Source organism: Trachurus japonicus, chromosome 6, assembly GCF_045865225.1.
Source record: "Trachurus japonicus isolate A0001 chromosome 6, Traja_1.0".
Lineage (NCBI taxonomy): Eukaryota > Metazoa > Chordata > Actinopteri > Carangiformes > Carangidae > Trachurus > Trachurus japonicus.
In genome coordinates, this window is record NC_140912.1 from 3,414,863 (window position 1) to 3,441,225 (window position 26,363).

Sequence of the window (26,363 nt, forward strand, 5' to 3'; positions counted from 1 at the left end):
AACACAAACACATCTAAGTAGTTACATGGAAGCAGCGGCAGCGGCGAAGGCCTGCTTTAGCCTGGCGTCCCTCTGCAGCAGAGTGGAGCAGACAGGTGGTTCTCTTTATTTGCATCCATGTCACTCGCTATAGAGCAAACAGGCAGCTCTCTGCTCCTCCCCTCCCTCCTCCTTCCACTGAAGAACAAACATGCTGTTCCTTTATTTACACCTCCCTCCGCAGCTGATACAGCAAGCTGGCTCTTCTGTCTTACCCCCCCTACACACACACACACACAATCCCTGTTGTGAAACTGCAGGCATACAGGATTTTCATTACGGACAACATCCATGGCAAATATTGGTTCTGGGCGAGATGTCTCATTTCCTTGGAAGAGCAAACGTCAACCCCTGTCTCTGTCTGTCTCAGTGTGTGTGTCTGCAGCCAAATAGTGTTGTTGCTTGACTTGAATGAACATACCACACAAATGAAACAAAACTGCAAAATAAAGAGCAAATAAGAAAATGTGTGCGGATGTATGTATTTGAACGCACAGAGACAACACAGAATGGAGACAAACAGAAGGAACTTCAATTTTCTGATAACCAGCCGAGGTTACCATAGATACTCCATCCTGCACAAGAGCATACAGCGATTGCTTGCCTCCCTCAACCCTACTCTCCATCTCGCCTTTATTCTCTCTGACTCCATCTTCCTTTCTTTCTTTCTTTCTTTCTTTCTTTCTTTCTTTCTTTCTTTCTTTCTTTCTTTCTTTCTTTCTTTCTCCTCTCCTCAGTTTTCCTGCTGCCTGTACTTGTCTTTTTCTCTCATTCTGTCTCTTTCTGTTCTGCTTTTCATCATGGAGGAAGGTTGGAGGAGGCTACAGCTCCTCTTGTCTCTTCTCTTCACTGCTGTGTTGCCATAGAAACAAGAAGATGAAGATGTATGTTATGTTTTTTTGTTTCCAGGGAGAAGCAGAGTGAAAAGACAGAAGGAGGAGGAGGAGGAGGAAGAAGAAGAAGAAGAAGAAGAAGAAGAAGAAGAAGAAGAAGAAGAAGAAGAAATACAGAGTAAGCACTGTAATTTCAAAAATATTATAATTTTCAGTACACCAGTAGGCCTACTGATCATATCGCATCACTGCAAGCAACTATGAGGTGGAATTGTCTGCATGTGGACAGATGCAGCTGTTTTCACATTTCACATTTCAACATTAAAGACTTGACATTTGTTTCAGGGTTTCATCCTTTAGCTGATGTGAAAATGCTTTAAACCATTTACTATAAATCGCACTGCCACTCAGAACAAACTCTTTATGTTTTTAAAAACATAGAATCTTCTTGAATTGAATTGTTGATCTAAATGTAATTTGTAACTGCAGGCTGGTCCATGGGGTTTGGGTCTGGAGACTGTGTTGGAAGTCTGTCTTCTCTCTTGTCTTATTCTCACCATTCTGCAGCAACGTCCTTCCTGCAGCACATTCTCCTCATAGTGTAAGAGAGGGTGTGACTTTCCCAACACAGAGAGGGTGTCACAGTCATCAACCTGCAGGAATTGTTTGCATTTAGCCTTTACTGACTTCCATCGATGCATGCAAATTGATTGAACACATTTCTTCTTGAAACCTGAAAAGCCTGATCTCCATGAAATTCATTAGATTATGTACCTGCATTTTTAAGCATTTCTATTGCTACATATTTGAGCAGCTCTGTTTACTGACTTGACTTGTTAAAAGCTTCAGCCACTGGTGCACTTCCAGGTACAATATAGAACATCTCTGTTATAATACATCCTGAGCAGCTACTGTTTCAGAGCCGGCTGGAGGCTCCAGTGACTCGGACACAGGATGATTGGGCTAAGTGTTAGCATTGCTAACATCAGCAGTAGAAAAGTAGAAGTGATAAAAATAGAAGTAAAACAGAGCAATGTTTCCAGTTCTCTGAGTGTAAAAGGAGGAAATGTTGAGCTGAACCCCATTAATTCTTCTAATCTGGTAAATATATACAACTGTTGCTGCTAACATTGGCTAAATGAGAAAACAGATTACAAATAACTCTATTATGGTTTTTCATTGGACTTGAGTTGAAATTTTTACAAAAACTGGTAAAACTGTTGTAAGACTTTTGAGTGGCAGCGTGTAAGATGTTTACATTTCTTTATTTTTATTTGCTTAAACAATTATAGAATCGATTAATATGAAAATGGCCTGAAATTAATATGAGTCTCATTTTTTACACTGTTGTGCTGGGGATTAGTTATCATTAACTAATGGCCTATTAATGACCGATTATTATTATTATTACTATTATTATTATTATTATTATTATTATTAAGCACTGGCAAGCAACATGATGAGTACTCTGAATGCAACTTACCAGACAATCAACAATTATCTGAATAACAAACACAACAAGCAACACAATTTTGGACACGTTAAAGCAGAAGTAAGCGATCCGGTGGTTTTGGCTAACTTCTTGTCAGCCGATGGAGTTAGCAGTCCCCGCCCTCGTCCCTACGTCACCACATTCACGCGCATCCCTTGGCTGCACACACAGAGAGGACCGCCCCTTTATGCCGTTCTCTCTCCTCATTGGATAAAGCTTGTAGGATACAAGGAAAGTTTTCTCCTCGGCTTACAGCAGAGCAGAGTGACTGACAGACCCGTGTTTCAGACCAAACACTCTATGTTAAGTGATTGCTGTCGGAAGATAGAACTATTTAAGACTTATATTAACACAAACATTCCGCTTACTTCTGCTTTAAAGGCCAAGGTTGGTGATATCATGTTTGAAATAACACTTCTCAGAGCAATGAAGACGAACCAGTGCTACAAATCGATGAGCCACGCGGATCCACTGGGTGACATGTTCCTTCATTAGCATGAGCACACACCGTAGTTTATTTTGACTCAGTCCAACATACACAGTCCTGCTGCCAGAAATACCCACTAGAGCTCTGTAATACATCCATGCCTGAAAACAATCGGCAGCAGCTGCACTAAACACAGTTCCCAGCTGTTTCATCAGCTTACTCTGCCTTTCTTCAATGACGTTTGTGACCATTTCCTGCGCAGCTTCAGAAGGAAAACAGTGGGTTTTTTTAGGCCACAATCATACCAGCACCAAGTCACAAGAGAAACAAAGACCAACTTCTCAATAAGACAAATATAAGGGGGGAGAGACGTGACTTTGAAAAGCCACAAGCGCCGGCACGTGTAAATGCTGAGTCACTCATCAACAAGCCTATCAGCTGCCTGATGATGTTGACCGAGTGCCGCAGGAAACACTAACAGGTGGAGAGAGAGAGACAGAGGGAGGGTGAGGGAGGACGATGAGGGGGGACACAGCTGAGTGTGAGTCTGAGGAGACACCTGTCAGGTGCTCAGCTCCTGCTGCCGGGGTCAGTGCTCTGAAAAGGTCAACCAGCCATTTTAAAGGTCAGGCCGCCACATACACACTCAGAGTAACCCACACATCAGTGTCTATTGTGGTGTGGAAGTGAACTGTGCTTTATTTAATAATGAGAGATCTAGGGCACCAAACTTCATTTGAAAGGTTCGTCCTTCTTTCCTTTGATCCTTCTTTTTTTCCTACTCCCCCTTCTTCCCTTCTTTCTTTTCTTCTTCTACTACTTCTTTTCTCCACTTCTTTAACTTACATTTTCCTTTCTTCTTCTGCTGATCTGCTCCATCCTCCCGTTCTCTTTTAACTCCCTCTTACCATTCTTATCAGCTCATTTCCTCCGTTTCATCCGCCCCCTCCCTTCAAACCATGCCTCAGCTCTGCCCTGTATAATCATCCTTTTTTACTTTTTCACTTCATTCATCCTTCCATCCTCTTGTTTTACAGATCATTTTCTTCTTCTCCTCTCTCTCCCATCTCTCCTTCCCTCTCTTTTTTCTTGCCTCCCTTTATACTCATCTGCATTTACTTCCGCACTTGTTTCTTTCCCCTTCCTCCATCCTCCCACGCACCTCTGCTATCTCCCTTCCTTCTATATAATTCTCTATCTCCCTTCTCCCATGACTCTTCCTTCCTCTTCATCTCATCTTCTTTTTCCCTCTCCCCCCCCCACTATATTTTTCCTTTCTTTGTTCATGTTGTTCCATTTTTTTCCGCTTAATTACAGTATTATCATAAAATGATGATTCACACGATAAAGCTGTGAAAAGTTGCAAAACACATAACACAAACATATGCATAAGCATCTGTATATGTGAAAAATCAGATGTGGATGCTGAATCCTCCTGGTCTTCTGCAGAAACTGTGTTTGCTCACATCACACAACCAGTCACAACCACAACGCTCCTGCTGAGGACAGATAGTGAGAGGATAAGAGGGAATCAGAGCACACGATTCTTCCTGTTCCCGTCATCAGGCCAACATTATCATCTCACATCCTGTGTTCCCCCGCTCTCATATTTACCAATAATCACACGACAGTAGCTCCCAAACAAAGGCACACTGAGCAGTGACCCAGATTTGAAGGGTGATGGGTGATGTGATCGCCCTGTTTGTTCGCTGACCCTCACTGGAACCAACAGATTGATCACACAGTAATGTAAACAACTCAGCCGCTCCGTTGAGGGACTTGTGGAACTTGTGTGCGATGTTGTGACGTTGCATAGAGTCACTTCCCTGAATGATAAGCTACTCTACTTCTCTAATAGCTTAGGAACAAGTCAAATGTTGCTGGTGAACTGGAGGAGCTCCTCTGTGGGGTTCTAGCACCTCTGAGCCGATGGAGCTTCGTGGTTTGAGCTACTTTCTAAGAGTATTAAGCTCCAAGTAGAATTCAAGCCCAAAATGTTTGTTTTGAGTCACTCAAATGAAGAGAGTGATGATGTCTCCAGTCACCACTACATGACGATGGAACAAGGTGATGATGCATGTGGGAATGTACATTTTAGAGCAGTGGAGAAAAACAATGTAGTAATCCAGCAGCTCCCTAATGTTCAACATGAGACTTACAGTAGATGGTTATGGTTCATCAACTGTTCAAGTAAAATACAGTGGTTTCTGCTCCGATGTGAGAATTTGCAATTCTTTGACGCTCTGTCTTAATTTTCAATTTTTCAGAGCCTCTTTAGTTAAACCAAATTCACCATGTATATTTTAAAGTAATACAGCAATGTACTAACAAAACTAATGAAGCAAAAGACCACAAGCTAGCAAACATGCAGGTAAAATATAGTTAGGACAAATGTTTTTCATGAGGGAAATGCTTTTGGCACATTTCTGCAGAGATGCAGATGTGACTTAAGGCTCTGGTCTGGTGATGGGCGTCGGTTGACTTTTTAAGACTAAATGACTATTTGATCAATAACACACATTGGTTTGATATAAATGATGGATCACTGATGATGACGATAGCAATTATTTACTCCGCTCCTGTCCAGCAACAGGTTTTACAAAGGAATGATTAAAATATATTGTCTTCTTCTTCCTTATGCTAGGGTGTTGGTTTGGTTTTTATCTTTTTTGTCATGCAGCCAAAGTAATATGCTCAAGTTTCCTCTTACTCTTTCCTCATTCACATGCGCACACACACACACACACAAACACAAGCCTGACTCTGCAGAAAGTTTACTTGAATTGAATTTGTGTTTGCTGATGTACTATGGTGGAGTGAAGAGGCCTCACGTGCTACTACACTCCACTCAGCCGGGACTGGATCCTGGTATGAGGCATAGAGGATCTTCCAGTGAGAGACAAGTGAGCCGTGCAAGATCCAGACAGCCTGTCTCTACTATTCTCCTGCCTCACAGCATATGAGCATGATCAAATATGTATTATGAGAGGAGCCCTCCTTTGTTTTAAATGTTTCCAGATTTTCATGGGTTATGCTTTACTTTTTAAATGTTGTGTAAAACTCCCATTGTAACACACTGGGTGCTGCGTTAACCCTGGCTAGACTCTCCAACTTAAGCGGAGTTACAAGAGGAGTCACAATGTTAAGATGATCTCATCTATCCATACCCAAATCTATGCTGGTGCTGGACTATGATCAATACATGTGTTGATAAGTTAACTATTACAGGCCTTGAGTGGAGAGAGGACAACTGCACACTTCAACGGGTACTAAAAAATCACAATAAACAAACAGCCTAAAAGGTCAGAGACCAAAAAAAAAACTAAACAGCAACTGCTACAACAAGTGCAACATTAAACTAAAACCACATCAACAATAAAACAGCAAAAAAAAAGTATATATACAGTATATATATATATATATTTTTTTGAGTATACACCAGTGACAGCAAAACCATCACTACAATGCTAACGGGTGTAGAGGGAGTGTAGGCTTCACTCTGTCCACCAGCATAACAGCGAGGGGGAGTGTAACAGCTGGAAAATTGAAAGTAGCTGCGCACGTCATTCCAAATGTAACATTAACCCAAACAAAACTATAAATCAGATTGAGATGAATCTCACGTGTGCACCTCTGATTATCAAGTTACAGTGGAAAATAGGCCTGTAAATTCTACTGCTGGGTTTATTCTCTGCAATAGCCGGTCAACGCTCAGTGCTATGACACAGCATGGCAGATGTGCACAGACAAACACACAAACACATCTGAGAAGCACGTCAGTCATTTTTCACTTATTTAAACAAAAATGTCTCGAAGGAGCAGGACTCGGTGAGTAAACTCTCTCAGCTTCAGTTCTCAACGTACAAAACTACACCTCCAATCCCACAGTGGTTCCACATGCACCCGCACTGCTGACTACTGAACATGCGTGACAACAGCACTGGCACCACTAAAGGTTGGACAATGAGATCCGTCTGTGAGCTGGGGGAAGAACGCTGGAACTGATTATGTGCTTTAAATCCAATCATAATCAATCATTGTCTGGATCAAATGAAAACAAGGTGATATCAAATACAGCAAGATGTGATTATTCGATTCTGTTTTGAATCGTATTTGAAAAAATATATATAATTGATAGGTTGGTTTGTTCTCACAGTGAAAAACATAACGGTCTGTATGGGCAGCAGTTGAGAAGGTAAGTGTTTCTCAGAGGAGACCTGGGCGTTGCTGTCTCACCTCTTGTTGGTGTAAGATAAAACAAAATAAAGTTGGATGTGGAAGATCATGGTGAACATCAGTTACCTTATCCCAGCTGTACAAAAAACGTAAGGTCAGGCTGGTTTCAAATCAAATACAACCACCAGACAAAAAAAGAAAAGAAAAAGAAAAACAGAGAAACTAAGGAGTGAGTCCAGAACTTTTTGTTTTGCATTGGTCTCATATGCATGTTTTTTCATTCATGCAGACTGGTGTGTTTGCATTAGGGTTAGTTTATGTAACAGTTTAACTTGAATGAAATAACAGAAAGTAAAGACTTGGACTTAACTTGGACACCTGTGAGAACCTCTGAGAGTGTAAATTCGGTCAATGTGACATAACGCAGGCTGTTGTTCATCATCACTGACGGTTTCAGTTTCCATCAGACATCAAAAACTGATTTGTCAAACATACAAAACTTTCAAATGTAGAAAAACTGTATCAAAAATGGTAACTGGCAGTAAGTGTGGTGACAGATCATCATGTAAACACGCTCAGGGCTCTCAGATTGGTCCAGGATGTAGACAGGCCCTTCTGAAGTGGGTGCCAATGAGGAATTTGAAACCTCTACCAAAGGTAATGACAGACTTGTTCCAAGAGGCGGCCAATCAGAGGAGACCTGTGTTGACATGTGTTAAGTTTTTATGTGTCACATATCATAAACTGAAGGTTCAAATAAACTAGTTACGGTTCCCACATGACGCCACGCGCTAACATGGTGTAACCTCTCCCTAACCATTTTTCATATCCTCACCCTCTTGTTTCTAACTCAGCTCTGCCTCCGCCCTGATGTCTCCGTTTCATTTTCTTGTGTAAAATCTTCTTCGCACATCAGTTGTGCCTCTGAAGAACAGCTTGTTGGATTAAGGAGACAATCTGTGGAATCGCAAACAAGCTAAAAACACAACTTGACCTCTGACCCCTGTCTGAATGTCAAATGCTTGTTTCCAGTGGTTGCAGTCCAAAACAACACAAAGAAATAAAATAGCTTGTCATGGAAAATTTAGCTTCTCTGGGCTTTAAATGACTTCTTAAATGACTCAACTTTATCTCATGTTGGTTCTCAGGCAAAGAAACGACAGCTACAGTTGCAGCTGAGGATGAAAACAAGGCACCCTGTTATAACAAGTTTATTCTGCGTGTTGTTTTGCCTCAATATGAGTTTCTTACTAACTCTTTCTTCTTTCTTCTTCTGTGTTCATTTTTAAATATTACATCATCATGGCCAAAGAAATATACAGATTAATCCAAACTAATTCATTACAGTTTCTCCACTTGTTTTGCTAGTGGATATGGTTGAAGTGGGGAAATCCATGGATGTTGTTTAGAATTTATATTACATTTTTTCCATTGACCGTCTGAGGAGAAGGCAAAGACGATATGGAGTGCCACACAAATGCATGGTGACATGGTGACATGGTGGTTCAGTGATGAGTATGGGTGGGCTGCAGAGTCTGACCTTCAGCAGAGAAGAAGGAGCAGTGACATGCACAACCATGAGGAGATCAACTGTGTTGTCTTTCCTGGAAAAACAAGGCCTCCACTTAAGGAGCCATGATGAGGGAAAGGAGTCAAATAACCAGTCCATGCACTCGAGCACTTCTTTCATTTTTGTCTGAATGTGACAAATATTTTTGTTGCCATCCAGTCAACAACAAGGCTGTTGCCAATAGTTATGGCCATTGCCTACAGTATAATAACTGTAAATGTAAAAGCCAGGGCAGAACTTGTATTTGGGGCTGTGGTGCTGTCAGAAGTGTTGGACTCCTTTTTATTGCAATCGCCTGCTAAATAAATAAATTGACTGCTGTCAATTGTTTTTTAATCTAACAGTTGGTTGTGAATAATGATACATATCACATTATTTGCATATGTTTCAGAAAATCTTTAATGGCCAAATGTGCTAGAGAACCCCTAACAGTGGTTGCAAGGTTGATCAGTGAAATCTGGAGGCAGCCATCACACACATTGTAACATTAACAAAGATACATAAACATAGCATGCTATCACATAGAAGGAGGTGCCGATGTCATATAAACATTTACAGTAATTCATGGCAGTGTGTGTGTTATCTTTCCTTTGTTTTTTTTTTTTTTTTAACTCTTTTTTTATTTATTTTTTCCCACAGAAAACAATACAGTCAAAAGAAAAAGCAATCAGTAAAGCAATAAAGAAGAACAGAACAGCCAGTCACATCGACAACAACAGAGAAAAAATTAATAAGTAAAAAAAAAAAAAAAAAAAAAAAATACATGACAGAACAAAACAGAACAGAAATAAATAGATATACAAACAACCAAACACAGGTATGTCCAAAGACATTATATCAAAATGGGCGCCATAGTTCTATCACAAAATCACAAACACACAAACAGGGGCGATACTGCCACACCAAATCCCCCCCCCCCTCTACCTCTTTTTCCCCCCACTCATTCCATAGCAGTTAGAAAACAAGACCACACTTTTTCATATTTATCCACAGAATTCGTGTTACAATATATGACTCTTTCCAGTTTTGCTATTTTAATGAGTACATTGAACCAGACTTGGATACTAGGAGCTGATGTGCCTTTCCAATGGCAATATAGTAGCTTCTTAGCAACAGTAAAGGCTATTGCTAGCCATTTATTAGTTGCCTGGTTCGCAAGCCTGGAAAAGATACCCAGAAGACAGACAGCAGGGTCCGGCTCTATATGAGTTCTAGTTATTTTGCTCACACACCGGCAGACCTCAGTCCAGAATTTTTTAATTGGTCTACAGTCCCATACCATGTGCAGATAAGTGCCCTCGTGAGCTGAGCACCTCCAACACAGGCCAGTTGGTCTGAGGCCCGCTCTGTGTAGCTTACTAGGGGTCCAATGATATCTATGTACAGTTTTAAGTTGTGTTAATTTTAATGAGACCTCCTTTGAAACTGTATGTGCTCTGATCCAAATCTGGTTCCACTCATCTTCAGTTATGTCACAACCCAAGTCTGTACTCCACAAAGCCTTAGTTGCTTTAAAATTTGATGTTATTTTATCAATAAGTTCTTTATATATTTCAGGTGCATTTATTTTAAATTGGTCCTTTTCCAAAAGACAGTTATCCCAATATGTTGCCCTAGGAGGGTCTTTATATTTATTTACAATGGCACTTCTTAGTTGAAAATATTTCCACCAGGGTAAACAGTGTGGGGAAATTGCTGTATTCAGTTCTAAAAATGATTTAAATTCAGCACCTGTATATAAGTCAGCAACCTTGCTGATGCCACTCTTATGGAGCTCCGTCCAATGGATTGGCTTCTTATTAATAGTTATGAAGGGATTGTTCCAAATGGGTATCCATGAAGACTGTGACATTGTTTCTTTAGTGAGTTTGTGGATTGATTTCCAGATGGTTTGTATATAGCTCAAGCAAGGATGAGGCTCATCATCTCTCTGCTGTTTAATATGCAGAGCATCCTCCAAATAAGCAGGTGACATAAAATGTTGCTCAATACATGCCCATGATGGTCTTGGGTAAACAGATCTGACTGTTCTTACAAACTTATGGAGTGTAAAGGCCCAATGGTATAGCTGGAGATTAGGCAGATTAAATCCTCCTTTTCTCTTGGGTGTTTGTAAAGTTGCTAGGCTAAACCGTGCCTTTTTCCCACTCCATAGGAAAGCATTAATTAGTTTATCAATTTGCTTATATATATTATTTGGTATTTGAACTGGGAGCATATTGAACAGATAAAACAATTTTGGGTAAACCATCATTTTTATAGAGGAGATTTTACCCCACAGGGAAAGATTGAGTCCTTTCCACCTATCAAACTGCATTTTCATTTCTTCAAGTATGTTTGCATAATTAATATTTTGTATATTTTTTATCTCAAGAGGAAATTTAATGCCGAGGTATTTAATACCATGCTTAGGGGTGCTAATGTTAAAGGCACCTACGTCAGGCATGGGCGCTAAATCAGAGAGGGGGAAGGCCTCTGTTTTAGACCAGTTTACTTTGTAACCGGAGAAGGAGGAAAATTGTTTTATGGTGTTCAAAAGACTCCCAATTGATTTGGAGGGCTGTGAGAGGAACAGGATAATGTCGTCAGCATATAATGACAATTTGTGAACCTCATTTCCAATTGACACTCCTACGATATCAGCATTCTGCCTTATAGCAGTAGCAAGAGGTTCAAGGGCAAGGACAAACAACAGGGGGGACAGGGGCATCCCTGCCTAGTACCCCTATGAAGCTCAAAATTACACGATGATATGCCATTTGTTATGACTGAGGCTCGGGCACCAGAGTATAAACTTCTTACACAGCGAGTAAAATTGGGTCCAAAGCCATATTTCTGAAGTGCTTTGAACAGGTACCCCCACTCCACCCTGTCGAAGGCCTTCTCAGCATCTAAGGCCAACGCCAGGGAAGGAGTGGGGGAATTTCGATTTGCCCATTTTATATTCAGTAGCCTTCTTATACTATCCGAGCCATAACGTTGTTTTATGAATCCTACTTGGTCAGGGTGGACCAGTTTCGTTATCACCCGTTCCAGCCTATTTGATATAACCTTGGCAAATATCTTTATGTCACAATTCAAAATTGATAAGGGGCGTTGGCTCTCACATAGTAGAGGGTCTTTATTTTTCTTAGGGATTAATATTATTGATGCTGTATTTGAAGATGGAGAGAAACAGCCATTTTTGATGACTTCCTTATAATAAGATAGCAACAGAGGGGTGAGCTTATTTTGAAATGCCAAATAAAATTCTTGTGGTAGTCCATCAATACCAGGTGATTTTCCAGCAGCCATTTGGCTGATAGCTCTATTAATTTCATCACCCGTTATCTCCTCCTCTAGCTTTTTATTATCTTCATCAGCAATAGCAGGGATATTAATATTATTGAGGAATAGCTCAGCCTTTTGATTAGTGCTGTCATAATTTGAGGTTGTTATTTCAGATTGGTAGAGTTGCTCAAAATATTCCATATAAATATCATTTATCTGCATTTCATTAGAAATTTGGTTGCCAGATTTATCTTTCACCGCAATAATTATGTTGCGGGTTTTAACCTTTTTAAGTCTGGATGCTAGTAGTTTAGAGGCTCTCTCTCCATCTTCATAAAATTTGGCTTGTGTCCTGAGAAGTGCAAATTCCACTTCAGTGGTATACAGAGAATTGAGTTGAAACTTGAGACTAGACACTCTCCTGATGTTCTCTGATGTGGGGTTCTTGTACAAGTCAGTCTCAGCTACTTTTAAAAGGGCTTCAAGTTTCAATTGGTTCTCTTTTCTCTGTTTTTTTCTCCGAGATTGGAATCCCATTATCTGCCCTCTTATATAAACTTTTAAAGCCTCCCACAAAATACTTGGAGAAGATACTGACCCCATATTAGTTTCAAAGTAGTTGTCAATTTCAGTACCAATGAACCTACGCAGTTCCTCATCCTGCAGAGTACTGCCATATAGGCGCCAGTTAAAGCGCTGCTTAGGTTTTGGGGGAAGAAGGACGGCAAGTTCTACTGGGCTGTGATCAGAAATATGACGACTACCTATATTACAGGACAGTGTGTTATCCACCCAAGGCTTATTCACCAGGAAATAATCCAATCTCGAATATGAATTGTGGGGTACTGAATAGAACGTAAAGTCTTTCTCTTTTGGGTGTGTTAGTCGCCATATGTCCACTAGCGCATGGTCTTTAATCAGAGTTTTCAGCGCCGTTTCAGCCTTACTGTGGTGTCTACTTACAGCTGATGGTGATTTGTCAATTATTTTGTCAAGCACAGTGTTATAGTCTCCCCCCATCACAAGAGGTATATCTCCCAGCATAGAAACATGATTATTAATTTCATGAAATACTGAACCATCAGAGCTTGGAGGGGCGTATATATTGACAAATGCCACCTTTTCATTATTAAGTTCACCAACAGTAATAACAAATCTCCCAAAAGCATCTGCAATATTTTGTAAGATGACAAAATTCAAGTTTTTATGAAACAAAGTAATCACACCTCTACTTTTAGAGTTATATGTACTATAAGAGATTTGACCGACCCAATCCCTAATCAGTTTCACTGCTTCTTGATGAGATAAATGTGTTTCTTGCAGGAATAGTATTTGGCATTTTTGACTTTTAGCAAAATTCAGAATTTTTTTCCTTTTAATAGGTTTTTGTATGCCTCGAACATTCCATGTCATTAAATTTATATTACACCTGTTCATTTATAGTATTGCTAATGTTTTTACACTGATAGGCAAGCCCATGACAACAGTAATACGAAAAAAAAAAAGAACAAACAAAAAACAAACAGACAAACAAAAAAAAAATTGATAAAAGAAAAGAAGAAAAATGGGGGGCCCTGCCCCCCACCCCACCCCCAGTCCCGCCCCTGCCTCTCATACCTAAACTATGAGAGAGATACCCTAAGTAGTATGGTGATGACATCTAATATGCCCCACCAAAACAAAAAAGACTTCCGCAGCCACCCTCAATACAATGCAAGTTATGCCTAGGGAATTTATACTTCTTTGCTGGCTGCGAGAGGGAGGGTTTAATCCAACATAAGCACTTATAGTCCATTGCTCTTAAACAGGCTTGAGACTCTATTTTAAGACGAAAATGTTTAATAATTATATATTTAGGATGAAAACATTCAAGCAAACGAAGATCTAGGAGGGCTTCTCCATATAGGCTGACACTGAATATATTATGTAGCCTATTACAAAAAAGAGAAAACATTTTTTTTTTTTTTCTAAAGAAAAGAAAAAAAGAAGAAATACATAATGGCCCATAAACAATTCTATAGCAGTAGCCTACAAGTAAAATAACTGTCAGTAGCCCCTCCAGCCAGAAGAGTTCTCAGACCCCCCGCCCCCCCCTCCCCTCCTTCTTGCAGTTAGTAGGCCTATCTCCACGTTGCGGGCCTAATCTCAGTTTGTATACGATTAATCAAAGCATTCAATCAATTTATTAACCACTGTTACTTGCCAGGGCTTGGAGCAGAGAGTCCACTTTTGATGATTTTTTTTTCTGATGCTGTCTTTGGGATCTTGATTGCTGTGTTGTCCATCCTCCGCTGGGTGCAGCTGGATCCCTCTGAGCCGATTGTGCCTGGTGTTGCTGGTCTCCGCTGATGATGCCGTCTCGCAGGAGAGCTTGACTTGCTTCACTGGCAGTGGCGTAAAGTTGAATGCCGTTTGGAGTGAACACTTTGAGTTTAGATGGATATATCACATGGGATTTCAGCTGTCTCTCTTTAAGCTGCTTTCTAATGGGCACATAGAGATTCCTCTCTTGGCGGAGTTTTGCGGAGAAATCATGATCAAAAAAGATGCGTGATCCCTGGTAGTTAATAACTCCCTTTGACCAAGCAGTGTGCAACACTTTCTGCTTCACATCCCACTTCAGAAATCGGACAATAATTGGTCTGGGGGCCGATCTCTCTGACACTTCTCTGTTTGTGAAAGTTCTGTGTGCTTGCACAATGTCAGTGTCTTGGGCAGGAATTCCCAGGTTATCTGTGATTAAAGTTTTTATGAAGCCCGACATGTCTTCACCCTCACTCCCTTCTTTCACCTGGGTAATTCTGATGTTCAGCTGACGGGATTTGTTTTCCAAATAGTCCACTCTGTCTGTTAACTTCTGTTGTTGCTGCAGCAGGTGTGTGAGGGTTACAGTAACAGCTTCTTCTCGCTCCTCCACCTGGTTGATCCTGTCCTCGGCGTCTGACACGCGGTCCGTCATTGTCTTCAGATCCGATGTCAAGCCTTTCACTTCGTTTTGTAATGCCGTAAAGTCTTTTTTTATTTCTGCTCGGAGTTCTTGGAAATCGGTTCTGAACTCACCGATTTGGCCGCTGATATCAGACTTCAGCTCATTGAGCATTTTCTGGATGATCCCCTCCATTGTGTGGATATCTTGGCGTCTATTCCGCTTAGTTTCAGCACAGACGTTTTGCGTTACGGCTCCAGATCTAAGATTCATGCCTATAAGTTGTTTTTGCCATACTTCTGCGAGAGTGTAGGCACAGATTCCCTTAGATTTAATTAATTAATTTGAGGGTTAGAGCGAGTGCTTCACAGCAACATCGCTCGTACGTGACCCGGAAGTGTCTCTGTGTGTTATCTTTCCACCATCAGGCAATACAAAGCAGCTGTGCATGAATCACTAAGTCATTCAAATTGGTAGCCAAGGTGCCACAGTGTGACATCAATGAAATTTCAAATGCAAAGAAGATTATAGGGGATGTCAATTGTTACTGAAGGGAAAAAACCTATAGGAGTATTGTGTATGTCACTTCATTTGCTCTCACACTGAATGCCGCTTTTTTGAGTGGGGTTAAAAACAACCCTTGATGGGTGTGAAAACAATCACCGATGCAGAATGACCGTGTCAGGCCAGCAGTCTGCACGACACCGCCCATCACTCACAGATGCACGTACCAAAGAAGAAATACAGAACTAAGTCGATTCTGATTTTCACAATCAATATCAATATGGCAGAGAGAATTATCATTCCCAACTAGAACTCAACTCTTCCTGTAATAGCTGCAATATTCAAACAAAACTGGGAGGATCCAATATTTGAATATGAGCCTGAGCATGCATGCACTGCAGTCAGTCTGGAGGCCTGCCCAACTGTGTGTGTGTGGGTGTGTGTGTGTGTGTGTGTGTGTGTGTGTGTGTGTGTGACAGAGAGCTTGCAGGTCGTAGTCCTCGCCTGCTGTTTCTCTTCCCTTTATTTTGCATGTGGTTCTTCTGCTTTGACGAGCAGTGACGTGCTGCGTGATCAGCTGACCCGTCCTGGAAGTACATGTATATCTTCTGGTTCTGTTTCAACGACAACGCACAGTCTCCTTATTGTTCAGAGGAAACTTCCCCTCTTCAACCACCTCCGTCCACATCATAAACTCACAAACCAACCTATATTTTAAGGGTTTTGTCTTGCAGTGCCATAAAGGGGTAGTTGTGGTTATTTGACGTGGGCTGTGTGAGGTAGTCAGCGGATTGAGATCGGACACAGGAGAGGCAGCGGGAAACAGGGAATACTGGCGATGTGCTGCTATCTGCTATCTGTTTTAATCATGTAGAATATTTCAATGTGTTACCTTTCCATCCAAACAGTGCTCTTCTTCTTTACATTTTTCTAAAGTATTGTATTCCTACGCACAAGCAAATCTACAACTGCCACTGTGTCATGCTGCAGACACAGGTCAACTGAGTGAATCAGATAAGAGTAAACGTCACTTTGTTTTGATGGGAAGATAAAACACTTGAAATATCACACATGAAGCAGCATACAGTTAGACAAATATTGGATTGTTTTTTGGAGGCCGTCTTGTAAAAGATAAGACTATCCTGCAGTTGACACACACCGACCGTGCAGAACTGTGTTTATATAAATACATATATATATGTTTTGGGTTTTTTTTTGACATATTGTGCTTATCAGATGCATTTGTGCCTTGAAACATTTCCTGTCTTTGCAGAGCCCCTAACCAATCAAACTGCTGTGTTCAGGCCTAGTTCAGATGGCTGAGATGAGAACTAGGGCCACAGTTTGGGCTGAAGCCTTCTTAAAAGAGAACAAGGTCATATGACGCACTATCCAACCGCATCAGGAAGCCAAGCTGTATATACTGTCAATGCTTTTTTTTTTTCAAGAAGCAGGGGAGTTGTGATAACAGAGCTATAACCAACACACATTCAAATATAGCAGAATGTAATAACTGTAACACTGAGACTTCACAGAGAAAAGGACCAACATGTTCCTTGTCTTTACAAAATGAAACATTGAATTCATAAACAGAAACTTGCGCCCTTGCTTTAATGCTACAGCTTTACTTGGTCGGGTGTGATCGGCAGCTTTTGGTGGCTAATATAATATTATCAAACTGAAACTATTCATCAAATCATCCTGCTTTACTTTACAACAAATATCACTGCTTAGAATCAGCACTGTCTCACTTGAAGTCACACACAGCCGGTGTTTAACTTGTGCACAGAGGACAACCTGTGGCTTTAAAGGGTGTGATGCTGAACTATGATCAGTGGCTCCACTTTATTTAAGGCTCCTTTATGGAGTGAAGACGAGACTTGGTGACACTTAAATACAGCAGTGACGCAGTGTACAGGTGGTGTAAAGTCTCACAGTGTCTGTATGCAATAACAGAAACGTATTTTATTGTTTTGGCATGAGTTCATAAGGGCAACACTGTGGGCATGAGAGAAAAGATTAAAGTCAGTGCCTTCCTATAATCCACAGTGAGCTCAAACACACACACACAACTCAAGTATACACACACTCAAGTACACACACAAACAGACACACTGTTTTGTTAACTAATAGGACTTGAGGACAGCTAAATGAGACTTCAGATAACCAAATACTGCACATCATTTTAATACCAAATAACATTTCTGAGAAAATTGACTATTTTTCAATAAGTCAAACACCCAATGATCCTTAGTTAAAGCAACACAAACAGCAAGGATCATATGAACCTGAGCTTAACCCTGGCGGCTGTGGTCAATGTGCAAAACTGAGGTTGAGAAATGATGCGTAACCTCTGTAAACAACTACAGCATGAGTGAAGGTCCTATATATATTTAGTACGTCATCATGTTGTATCTTTGTTTCCTCCTCTCCTCCTGTGTTGTATTTTAATCCAACAACTCTGTTCTCATTTAACCAGCAGCCGCTCCCGAGCCACTAACAGAGCAGTAGTTACTGGCAACTCTCTTCTACTGGAAGAAGCTAAGATTTGTTAAAAAAAATAAAAATAAAAATAAAAAAAAGTCACTAAAACCAGAATGCGAGCTTAGCGACACTGCCACTGCAAATAGAAACATAGCCTACTTATTCATAATGAAAGAGTAATAGCCAATGGGAAAACCCCAACACTCGCCCAATGGTGTCATTTCGATTCAGTCAGTCAGATTCAGGTCTGTGAGCCCCCTCCCCCTTTCAGATGATTTCCAAACAGCCAGTCTCTCTCCTTCTACCTGTAATGAGCCCCTCACGCTCACGCCGCAACCAGATTCCTTTCATCTCAGGCCTTTTGTGAGTAAGGCACAACACAGGAAGTGCTTGCTGCACTGGCGCCGTACTTACGCAAATGTGATGTAGGTTAGGGTTCTGACTACAGTTGTGGCAGTCAGGTCTGTCAAAGGAAAGACAAGTGAGTCACAATTCTCCTCCTGCCCACTCTGTCTCTCTCTCACACACACCTATACTTACATGTATAGAAATAAAAACACACTCAGAACACACTAATATATTACAGATCGTACCAATTCCTCCATAAATGAGTAATAATGTTATTTTCTGCACAACTTTCCACAGAAGACAAATGGCAGAGCAGGATTTAAGCTGTTTAACGAACAGTGCTTTGACTTAAATGGGATTCATGTGATTTTTGTCACTGAAACAAATGAACGCTCTTGGCAGCCTCGCTCACTTTCACAAAGCTCTTTTCTCACAGTCATCTGAGTTATTCGCTGTGCGTGGGGATGGTGGAGACGCAGAGTCAACGCTCTTTGGCTCCTTGTTGGAAGTTAGTCTCTCTGCGAGAGAGCAGAGCAAATGGGTCAGCATTGTTCCTCTGCCCACATAACCGCTCGCTCCACACCGAGCACAACAACTCCACTCAGGAAATGCACATTCATGCTTCACCCTGAATAAAACCCTCTTCCTCATATTTCAGCCTTTACAGAGAGAAGAATGTGTGATAGCCTCAACAAAGCTGACTTGTAGACACATGATCGCTGTATACTGGGTGTCACCATTCACTCACACACACACACACACACACAGACACACACACACACACACACACACACACACACACACACACACACACACACACACACACACACACACACACACACACACACACACACACACACACACACACACACACACACACACACACACACGTGAAAACAAAAGAATTAGCACCAGCATCGTGATTTCTACCACAGATTCAGTTTCCTGCCATCAATTCAGACCAGGCTAGGTTCACCAAAGGACATCTTAGGATAAATTACACCATTTTAGTATTTCCTAGATGTATGTTAACAAAATGAGCAGTCCTGAAGGAATTTAATCGAAGCCTTAATAAGAATGAAACACGGTGTCACATTTCTGTTGGTGTCTGAGGGTTTTTACAGGGTTTACAGGGTCAGCTGGTCCTGGGGAGTCTGTGACTGATACACTGGACAACAATAAAGCAGCTTTAAGAAGCACAAGAGACCATTACAGCCATGCTGCTTGAAAGAGGGACTATATGGCAACAGAAGTTGAATTTACCAAATTTCTTATGGGCTTCTCATACATACAGTAGTTTCACTAAAAACCTAATAGGTTTCATGTAGTAGACGTCAACCAGAACTCCACTGCGCTAAAAAAAAAAAAAGTCCAAGTGTGACTGCAACTGCAAGTGCATGTGAACTCTATTACTTTTTTCCCATTTCATTGCATTTCAGTCAGACTTTTACAATGTGTTTATTGTGCAAGTTCATATCGCAATGACAATAAAAATGAAAATAAAAATACGCTTTATCGGTCAACACCTCCCAGAGCCTCCTCTCCTCTGATTGGCTGAGCTGTTGTTACTGCAGAGAGAAATCTAAGAGAGGAGATGTAAAACTACACTGACATTTAAAAAAAACAAAACATGAATATATCTTCTTATGGAAAAGTGCTTCAAATAAAACACAAGGAAAGTGTCGAGTATGGAGCCTTACCTCAAGGTGAATACTGCAACTCTGACACACAACCACTGGAAATAGCTTGTAAACTGTCCTTAGTCGAGAATAAACTTTAAGGTTCGGGTTTTAGGTTCAAATCCAGCCTGAGCCTTTCATGTGTCCTCTCTGTGTCCTTGTCTTTCCTATCTTTCACCACTGATGTTCGAATAAAGGCCAAAATGCCACATAGCAGAACTTCCAGACCCACGCACACCTGAGCCGCCAGACATAACTCTCCATCCATACTGAACAGAAAACTATGGTTGAGCAAAGACTTATTATTTTAACAAAAATCAAATGCAAATCACTTGCAGATCTATGACGACGTGTCATCTAAGGACGTGCTGCGGTCTGTACAATGGACCTAATTGTGATGTGACTACTCCTCTAATACAGTGTGAACCTAATTCCTGCAGATCACCGGTCTGAACATCAGGTGATGATAGTAAAACACCTCTGGATGCTGCTGATCATCTTCCACTGGACACTAAACTACACAGCACACAGAGCGTCTCTGAGCCACAATCACCAGAGTACTAACCACAGGTGATGTCTTCTAAGCACCAAGGGGGTTGCAGCCCTAAAAAAACACAGTCAATACATTTTAGCCACGAACAACAATGACTGACTGCACCATCATTAATGAACATATTCTACTATGAAGCTAAGCAGAGCTGTGTTGAACTGCATTTGTCTGTACAGGTGTTACTTTATCTTTTAATAGGACACAAAGGTGATTCCACTCACACCCACTTCATGAAACCTCTGTGAGATGTGAAATTGTTGCCCCCACAGAGACAGGTTCTAGTCGGTTAGGATTGTTGAGAAAGTTCAACAGCTGAACCTGTTTCTTACTGAAACCACACTCAATAAAGATTCACAGATGCTAAATGGAGCTCACAGCCCACCATAAAAACCACATGTAGGAAACGTGATCAGAGCAACACAAAAAGTCCCTTAACGGCAAACAGTAATTATACTGGACTTAAGTGGAACTGGGATTTTTTCTTTTACAAAATGCCTATGACAGGCCCACACCTACAGCATCACCTGTCCATATTATGGTTGCTCAAGTGTAGGCATGACCCCTGCTATTATTTAAATGCAATGCGGTGAGGAACAAATTTGCAATAAATGTAGAAAGCCTCCTCTTTACCACACATGACTCAACACGTAGAGTGGGGCTGATGCAGATGCTGATTGGTTTCATACTGCCATTTTCTCTCCAACATGACGACTGGAATGAGCTGAACTTGTGCAGCTACCACAAAGGAGACGGTATACAGAGCTCCAATAGCTTCACAGACAAAGGGCCAGAAAGCAATGCATTGTGGGTATATCTAAAGGAATCAGTGATGAGGTAAATTTTTTACCTTTTCTGTGTGTTTTTTTTATATCACATTTAGAAGCAGACCTGTTCTGTCTGAACTGCAATCTTTATGGGAGTTGACGCTTGCATCTTCTCATTCTTAACCAATTCCAGTGATTTCTTTCTATCAGTCCTGATCTGTTGACTCATTTTGCCTGGAAATGCGACACTATCAAACTGTTTTCATTGGTCCAGTCATAACATTACACTGGAGATTTCTCCACTGAAAGTCAATGATGCTGAGGTTATGGTCCTTGATAATGAGGCAATAGATTTGAATGAATCTCATGTATTCATTTACAGGGAAATGTAAAGCTCCTCATATCACAACGTTGCAATGGCGCTCTTGTTGGACAGCGGAGAAAAGTTTGGCACATACTCAACTAAAGCGATCACTCAACATGATTCATGCTAAAATGTTAGCATATGGCCAGTCGGTGCTATCCCATTAGTAATGAGATAAGCAGTGGGCTGTGTGCTATAATGACCTGCTCAAGCAGCATATGATTGATCTGAGGGCTGGTGACACCAAAGAGCCAGCAGTAAAACTCAGCCTGTAATGTGTATCAACAAACAGGAACTGTAGGCAAAGAGTCAAATACTTTTATTGTGAGCCACTGATGGGTTATAGTGAACCAATGTGGGATTGGTGCAAATTATTGGCTAATACACAAGTTCAGGTATCTAAATCAGGAAGGAGAAAACGGTATCGGAACATCTCTGACTATTATCTGGTCGCCATCAGGAAGTAACCATTATATGATGCTTCATGATCGAATGTTATCTACCCAAGCATGTTTTCATACAGCCATTGATTGATAAGAAATATCATTTCAGTGCTGGATTATATCATCATGTTATATCCACAACAACAAGCTAATGTTCACATGCATGTAGACACGCGTACCATTAATTGAGGTGATATCACTCAAGTTTGCAGTGGACTAATAGACGTGGACATGATGTAAACAAGCAAGCGAACCGAGTTGAGGTGAGTTCACCCTTCATTATATCCTCATATCTGCAATAAAAACAGCCTCCAAGACGCTGCACAGCACACTGCAGTAAGCAATTCAGCACACTCCTGTAGTGTGGGTGTGATAGGCCGACATCCAAAAACCCTCCAACATGGTGTGTTGATAAAACAATGGGCCTGGCTTTCTGGGAAATGTCACACATGTTGATGATAACAGAAGGAGAAATAAAGGCTTTTATTATTTCTGCATTATTCTGCAGAATTACCAACAATTACAATCACTCGCTACAACATGTATCTTGTTGTGGTTGATGGTATTATCAATCACACTGTAAGGTTAGGTTAATGCACATACATACAATATCACTACTCATTTGCCACTCTACAGTGTATTTAAATATCCATGCGTAATGTTTATGATGACATACAGGCCTGCTGGCTCTGGACTGATCAACAACATCATCAACAGGACCTCGGCCGCCACATCATCAACAGAGGAAATATCCACCACCAACGCTACACTGGGCTGTCAGATTATTTAGAATAATGATGATGCCGGTATGACTGAAGATGATGCATGATCACAGCAGCACCCTTCCTTTGAATTCAGCCTGATAGACAGGAAGCATCACATAATCACCAGGTTGATGTGAGATGCTGCAGCAGGGTTTCATGTCACTGGCCTCTCAGACCCCCCCCCCCCCCCTCTGATGGATTTTATTCCTAATGAGAGAGGACCTTTGTTGTTCATTATTTAGATCACAACAAATCCTCCTGGAGCCAAACAATGGCCCCACAAAATACACACACACACCTCCTCCATCCATGGATCTTGTGCGTCCTCTTCACACAGGTCACAGGTGAGGATGTGATGGACCAGGAAGTGATGGGATGGCGGGGGTACAGATGTGACTGTAATAATATCAATACAGCGGCCCGTGGAAGCGGCGACACGCTGCTTCTAAACTGCGTCAACAACAGACTGTGCGTAATCTCAGTGCGCGTCTGCTGCGTCCAGACAAGAAAAGACAAACACCAAAGCTGCCTGTGGAATGTGAAACGTTTCATTATATGGTCTCTATCTCTCTCTCTCTCTCTCTCCCTAACACACACACACACACACACACACACGGGAGGCTAGAAAGCGACTCACGGTGGCCGAGGTCAGGCTGCTGTCTGTGAGCGTCAGGTGGTGAGGCTCCCACCTCCGCAGGAACTTGGAGGTGAGGATCTTGCTGAGGAAGGTGCGGGGGTGCTTGACCACGCACACCTGGATGTCCCCCTCGTGGAGCAGCTTGTATCGCATCCCGCTGCTGCTGCAGTGGTGCAGGGACCTCTTGCACGGCCCTGCGCCCAGCTTGGTGTTGTTATTCCCCTCCGACATCTCCCCCAGCAGAGGCTTGTTCTCCTCGCACTGATAAAACTGGTTGTTGTGCAGCTCGTTTCCTCCGCCGCCGCCGCTGCCGCTGTTGAAATCCATGGTTCAGTAATCCAGCAGTTTTTTTTTTTTTATTGTTTCCAAATGTTAGTACAGTATCAGAGAGGGGAGGAGGAGGAGGAGGAGGTGGAGGTGGAGGAGAAGGGGGGGTGAACGAGTCGCAGCGATGCAAGGATCCTACATGTAGGCTATATAAAGAATAGAAATGTATAAGGTCGTTGGGATCGAGCCGTAGTGGGGGGGTATGGGGAGGGGGGGACCTACCTACCAACCAACCGCTATAACACGACCTCAGTCACTGTAGACAAGGCCAAGACAGGCGCAGAGCAGCAGCCAGACACTGTCTTATGGCAGGATATCCAGGCGGGGGGAGCTTTTCACGATACAGTGCAAATAATCCACCATTTTCCTACCCCGCACAATGCCCCATGAATTGTCTCCACTGTGCGCGTCTCGCCTCCCCTCCACCACCAGCGAGCTATTCAATATGTTAGGGCCATGGCCTTATCCATTCCGTCCGCCCCGATGCCAAACACAAATAATCCACAGCGAGGACGGCAGCGGACGAGGAGAACACGGTACCGATATCCAATGGCGGCGGCTCTAGGCTCCTCCGTGGGGTTTTGTGGTCATTACGAGCTGACTGGCACGGTTTCCTTTTATTCAGTCTTTTCCCCTATCTTGGTGTACAAGAGCCAACACTCTTCGGCAGCGCCGTGCCGATTGGTCCCTGCTCGTTCATGTGATACCGGACTGACGTCAATGGGGAGGCGAGCGGATGAGCCGTGTGTCTTTTGCGCTTGACTGTCTGCTGAGGGCGCACGCTCACCACCTCCCACACCCCCCCTCATCCCTCCTCCCCCTCGTGTGCGCAGAAACATGGAGGACGGCACAACGATTGGAAGAAGGAACCCTCCTCTGATTTCTTTTCTTTGGAAAATGATGAAGTTTGCTGGAATCTGTTGTTATGCCGTGCGCGCGGAGAGCGGGGGAAACTGTGTGTCTAGGGTGAGTTAATGAAGAGGAAACGTGCAATTTACAGTCAGAGTTTACCAACCCCAAGGGCTGATATTAACTTGCATGACCTATGGTTTGTGGTATCATAAATTATCGTAATGAAATTAGACAGAGATGTAAAAGATATAAAACTAGAGCATTTCCGGGGGTGCATTTTTAAATGTCACCGCCCCCTATAGTTTACCCTACTTAATAAATAAATAAATAAATAAATAAATACCCACCTGGAATTTTTTAACTGTTTGTCCACCAGGGCCGTAGCTGGGATTTTAGAAGTTGTCCACCACACAATTATTTTAAATGATCATTGAGTTTTTTTGTTTTGAATTTTTACTGCTCAAAGTTGTACCCTTTCTGTCTGCCAGAGAGAGATTTCTGCTCTATTTCTTAACTGCAACGGAGGGTCACACTGTTTAACCAGGGGCCAACTGATTATGTTGAAACTGGCTGGTGTGGAAAGGAAGACAGAAGTGATGAAGGAAGAGAGTTGACTGCTGGAGAGGAGCATATGTCCCAACTATAACCTGAGATCAGTGGACAATAAGATGGAGAATCTTGCAGTTCTAGTGAAGAATTGGTTGGACTTCCATGAGGGTGTTACTACATGGAGACAATAATGATGATGATGATAATAAACTTTATATAGCACCTTTTTTTGAACAAGGTGCTGTATCAGTAAAATAATTTAAGATACCTACTGTACATAAAACAAGGACAAAACAGTGACAAATAACAACCCATCTAATGAAAAATAAAATAAATGGCCCCAAGTGGTATTTAAACTGAAAAACTATTGTAAGATAGTCAGGATCTTTGTGCTACCTACCATCATCTGAGTGCTGAGTTCTTAGTCCCAGCGCAGCTCAGTTCCTCTGTCCCACTGGAGATGTGTTTTTGGTTTAATGACAGACAGAGGTCTGTGGTTAATACAAGCTCAATAAATGTTCTTGTTTAATTGTACAACAGAAAATACACCAGTTATTACCCCATTCCTGAAAAAAAAAAAAAAGCTGGTTCACTCCGAACATGAAAATGAACCTGCTCACCATACAACAGCCATATTGTGTGTGTATAGTATAGCGCTCTGGCAGGTTGATTTAAGTGTTCAAATGTCATACAGTGGTTCATTAGTGAGGATGATCCTGAACCAGTCTGTATCATAAGCCTTTGGGAAAAATCCCATTCACTTTTCATCACATGCCATCTCCCATCATGCATTCTCATGCATAAACTGTAAACTGTCTTGTCTGTAACAACATCTATTGCACGTCTGTCCGTCCTGGGTGAGGAATCCTTCCTCTGTTGCTCACCCTGAGGTTTCTCCGATTTTTCCCTGTTAAAAGGGTTTTCCATGGAGTTTTTCCTCAGTTGATGTGAGGGTCTAAGGACAGAGGATGTTGTTACGATGCCATGTAAAGCCCTTTGAGACAAACTGTTTGTAAAAACGGGCTATACAAATAAAATTGCCTTGCCTTGCCTTGTTATTCTCAGGAAGTTTTCACACATCATCTCGGTTGTTGTTTCCACTGAATAAACATGATGATTTTCAGGCAACTCTTTAATGTAACTTACATTTCTTACAAAATGTAAGTATGTGTAAGTATAAAGTAAAATTCAGTTTTGGTTCAAAAATATTATATTGTATAATATAATGTGTTATAATGCAGTTTAACACTAGAACCGCCGTGAGGTCATGTTGACCTCTCTCGCTTCTTAAAATGCATGTAACTCTGTTTGCGTAAAATCCCTGTCTCCCATTCGATGACTTTTCCTAAAAGTGTGTTCTACATC

At 41.7% G+C, this 26,363-nt stretch overlaps 1 protein-coding gene across 1 annotated transcript in view; it reads right to left on the reverse strand.

The window, feature by feature from the left end:
* Positions 1 to 23,912, reverse strand: part of cmip (c-Maf inducing protein) — a 59,929-nt gene extending 36,017 nt beyond the window's left edge. The window contains exons 1-2 of the mRNA XM_085778327.1: positions 23,700 to 23,912; positions 23,271 to 23,645 (exon numbers count right to left, since the gene is read on the reverse strand). Of these exons, the coding sequence (XP_085634453.1) occupies positions 23,271 to 23,597 (327 nt within the window). The 5' untranslated portion in view covers positions 23,598 to 23,645; positions 23,700 to 23,912. The remainder of the gene's footprint in view (positions 1 to 23,270; positions 23,646 to 23,699) is intronic.
* Positions 23,913 to 26,363: the final 2,451 nt, after the last annotated feature.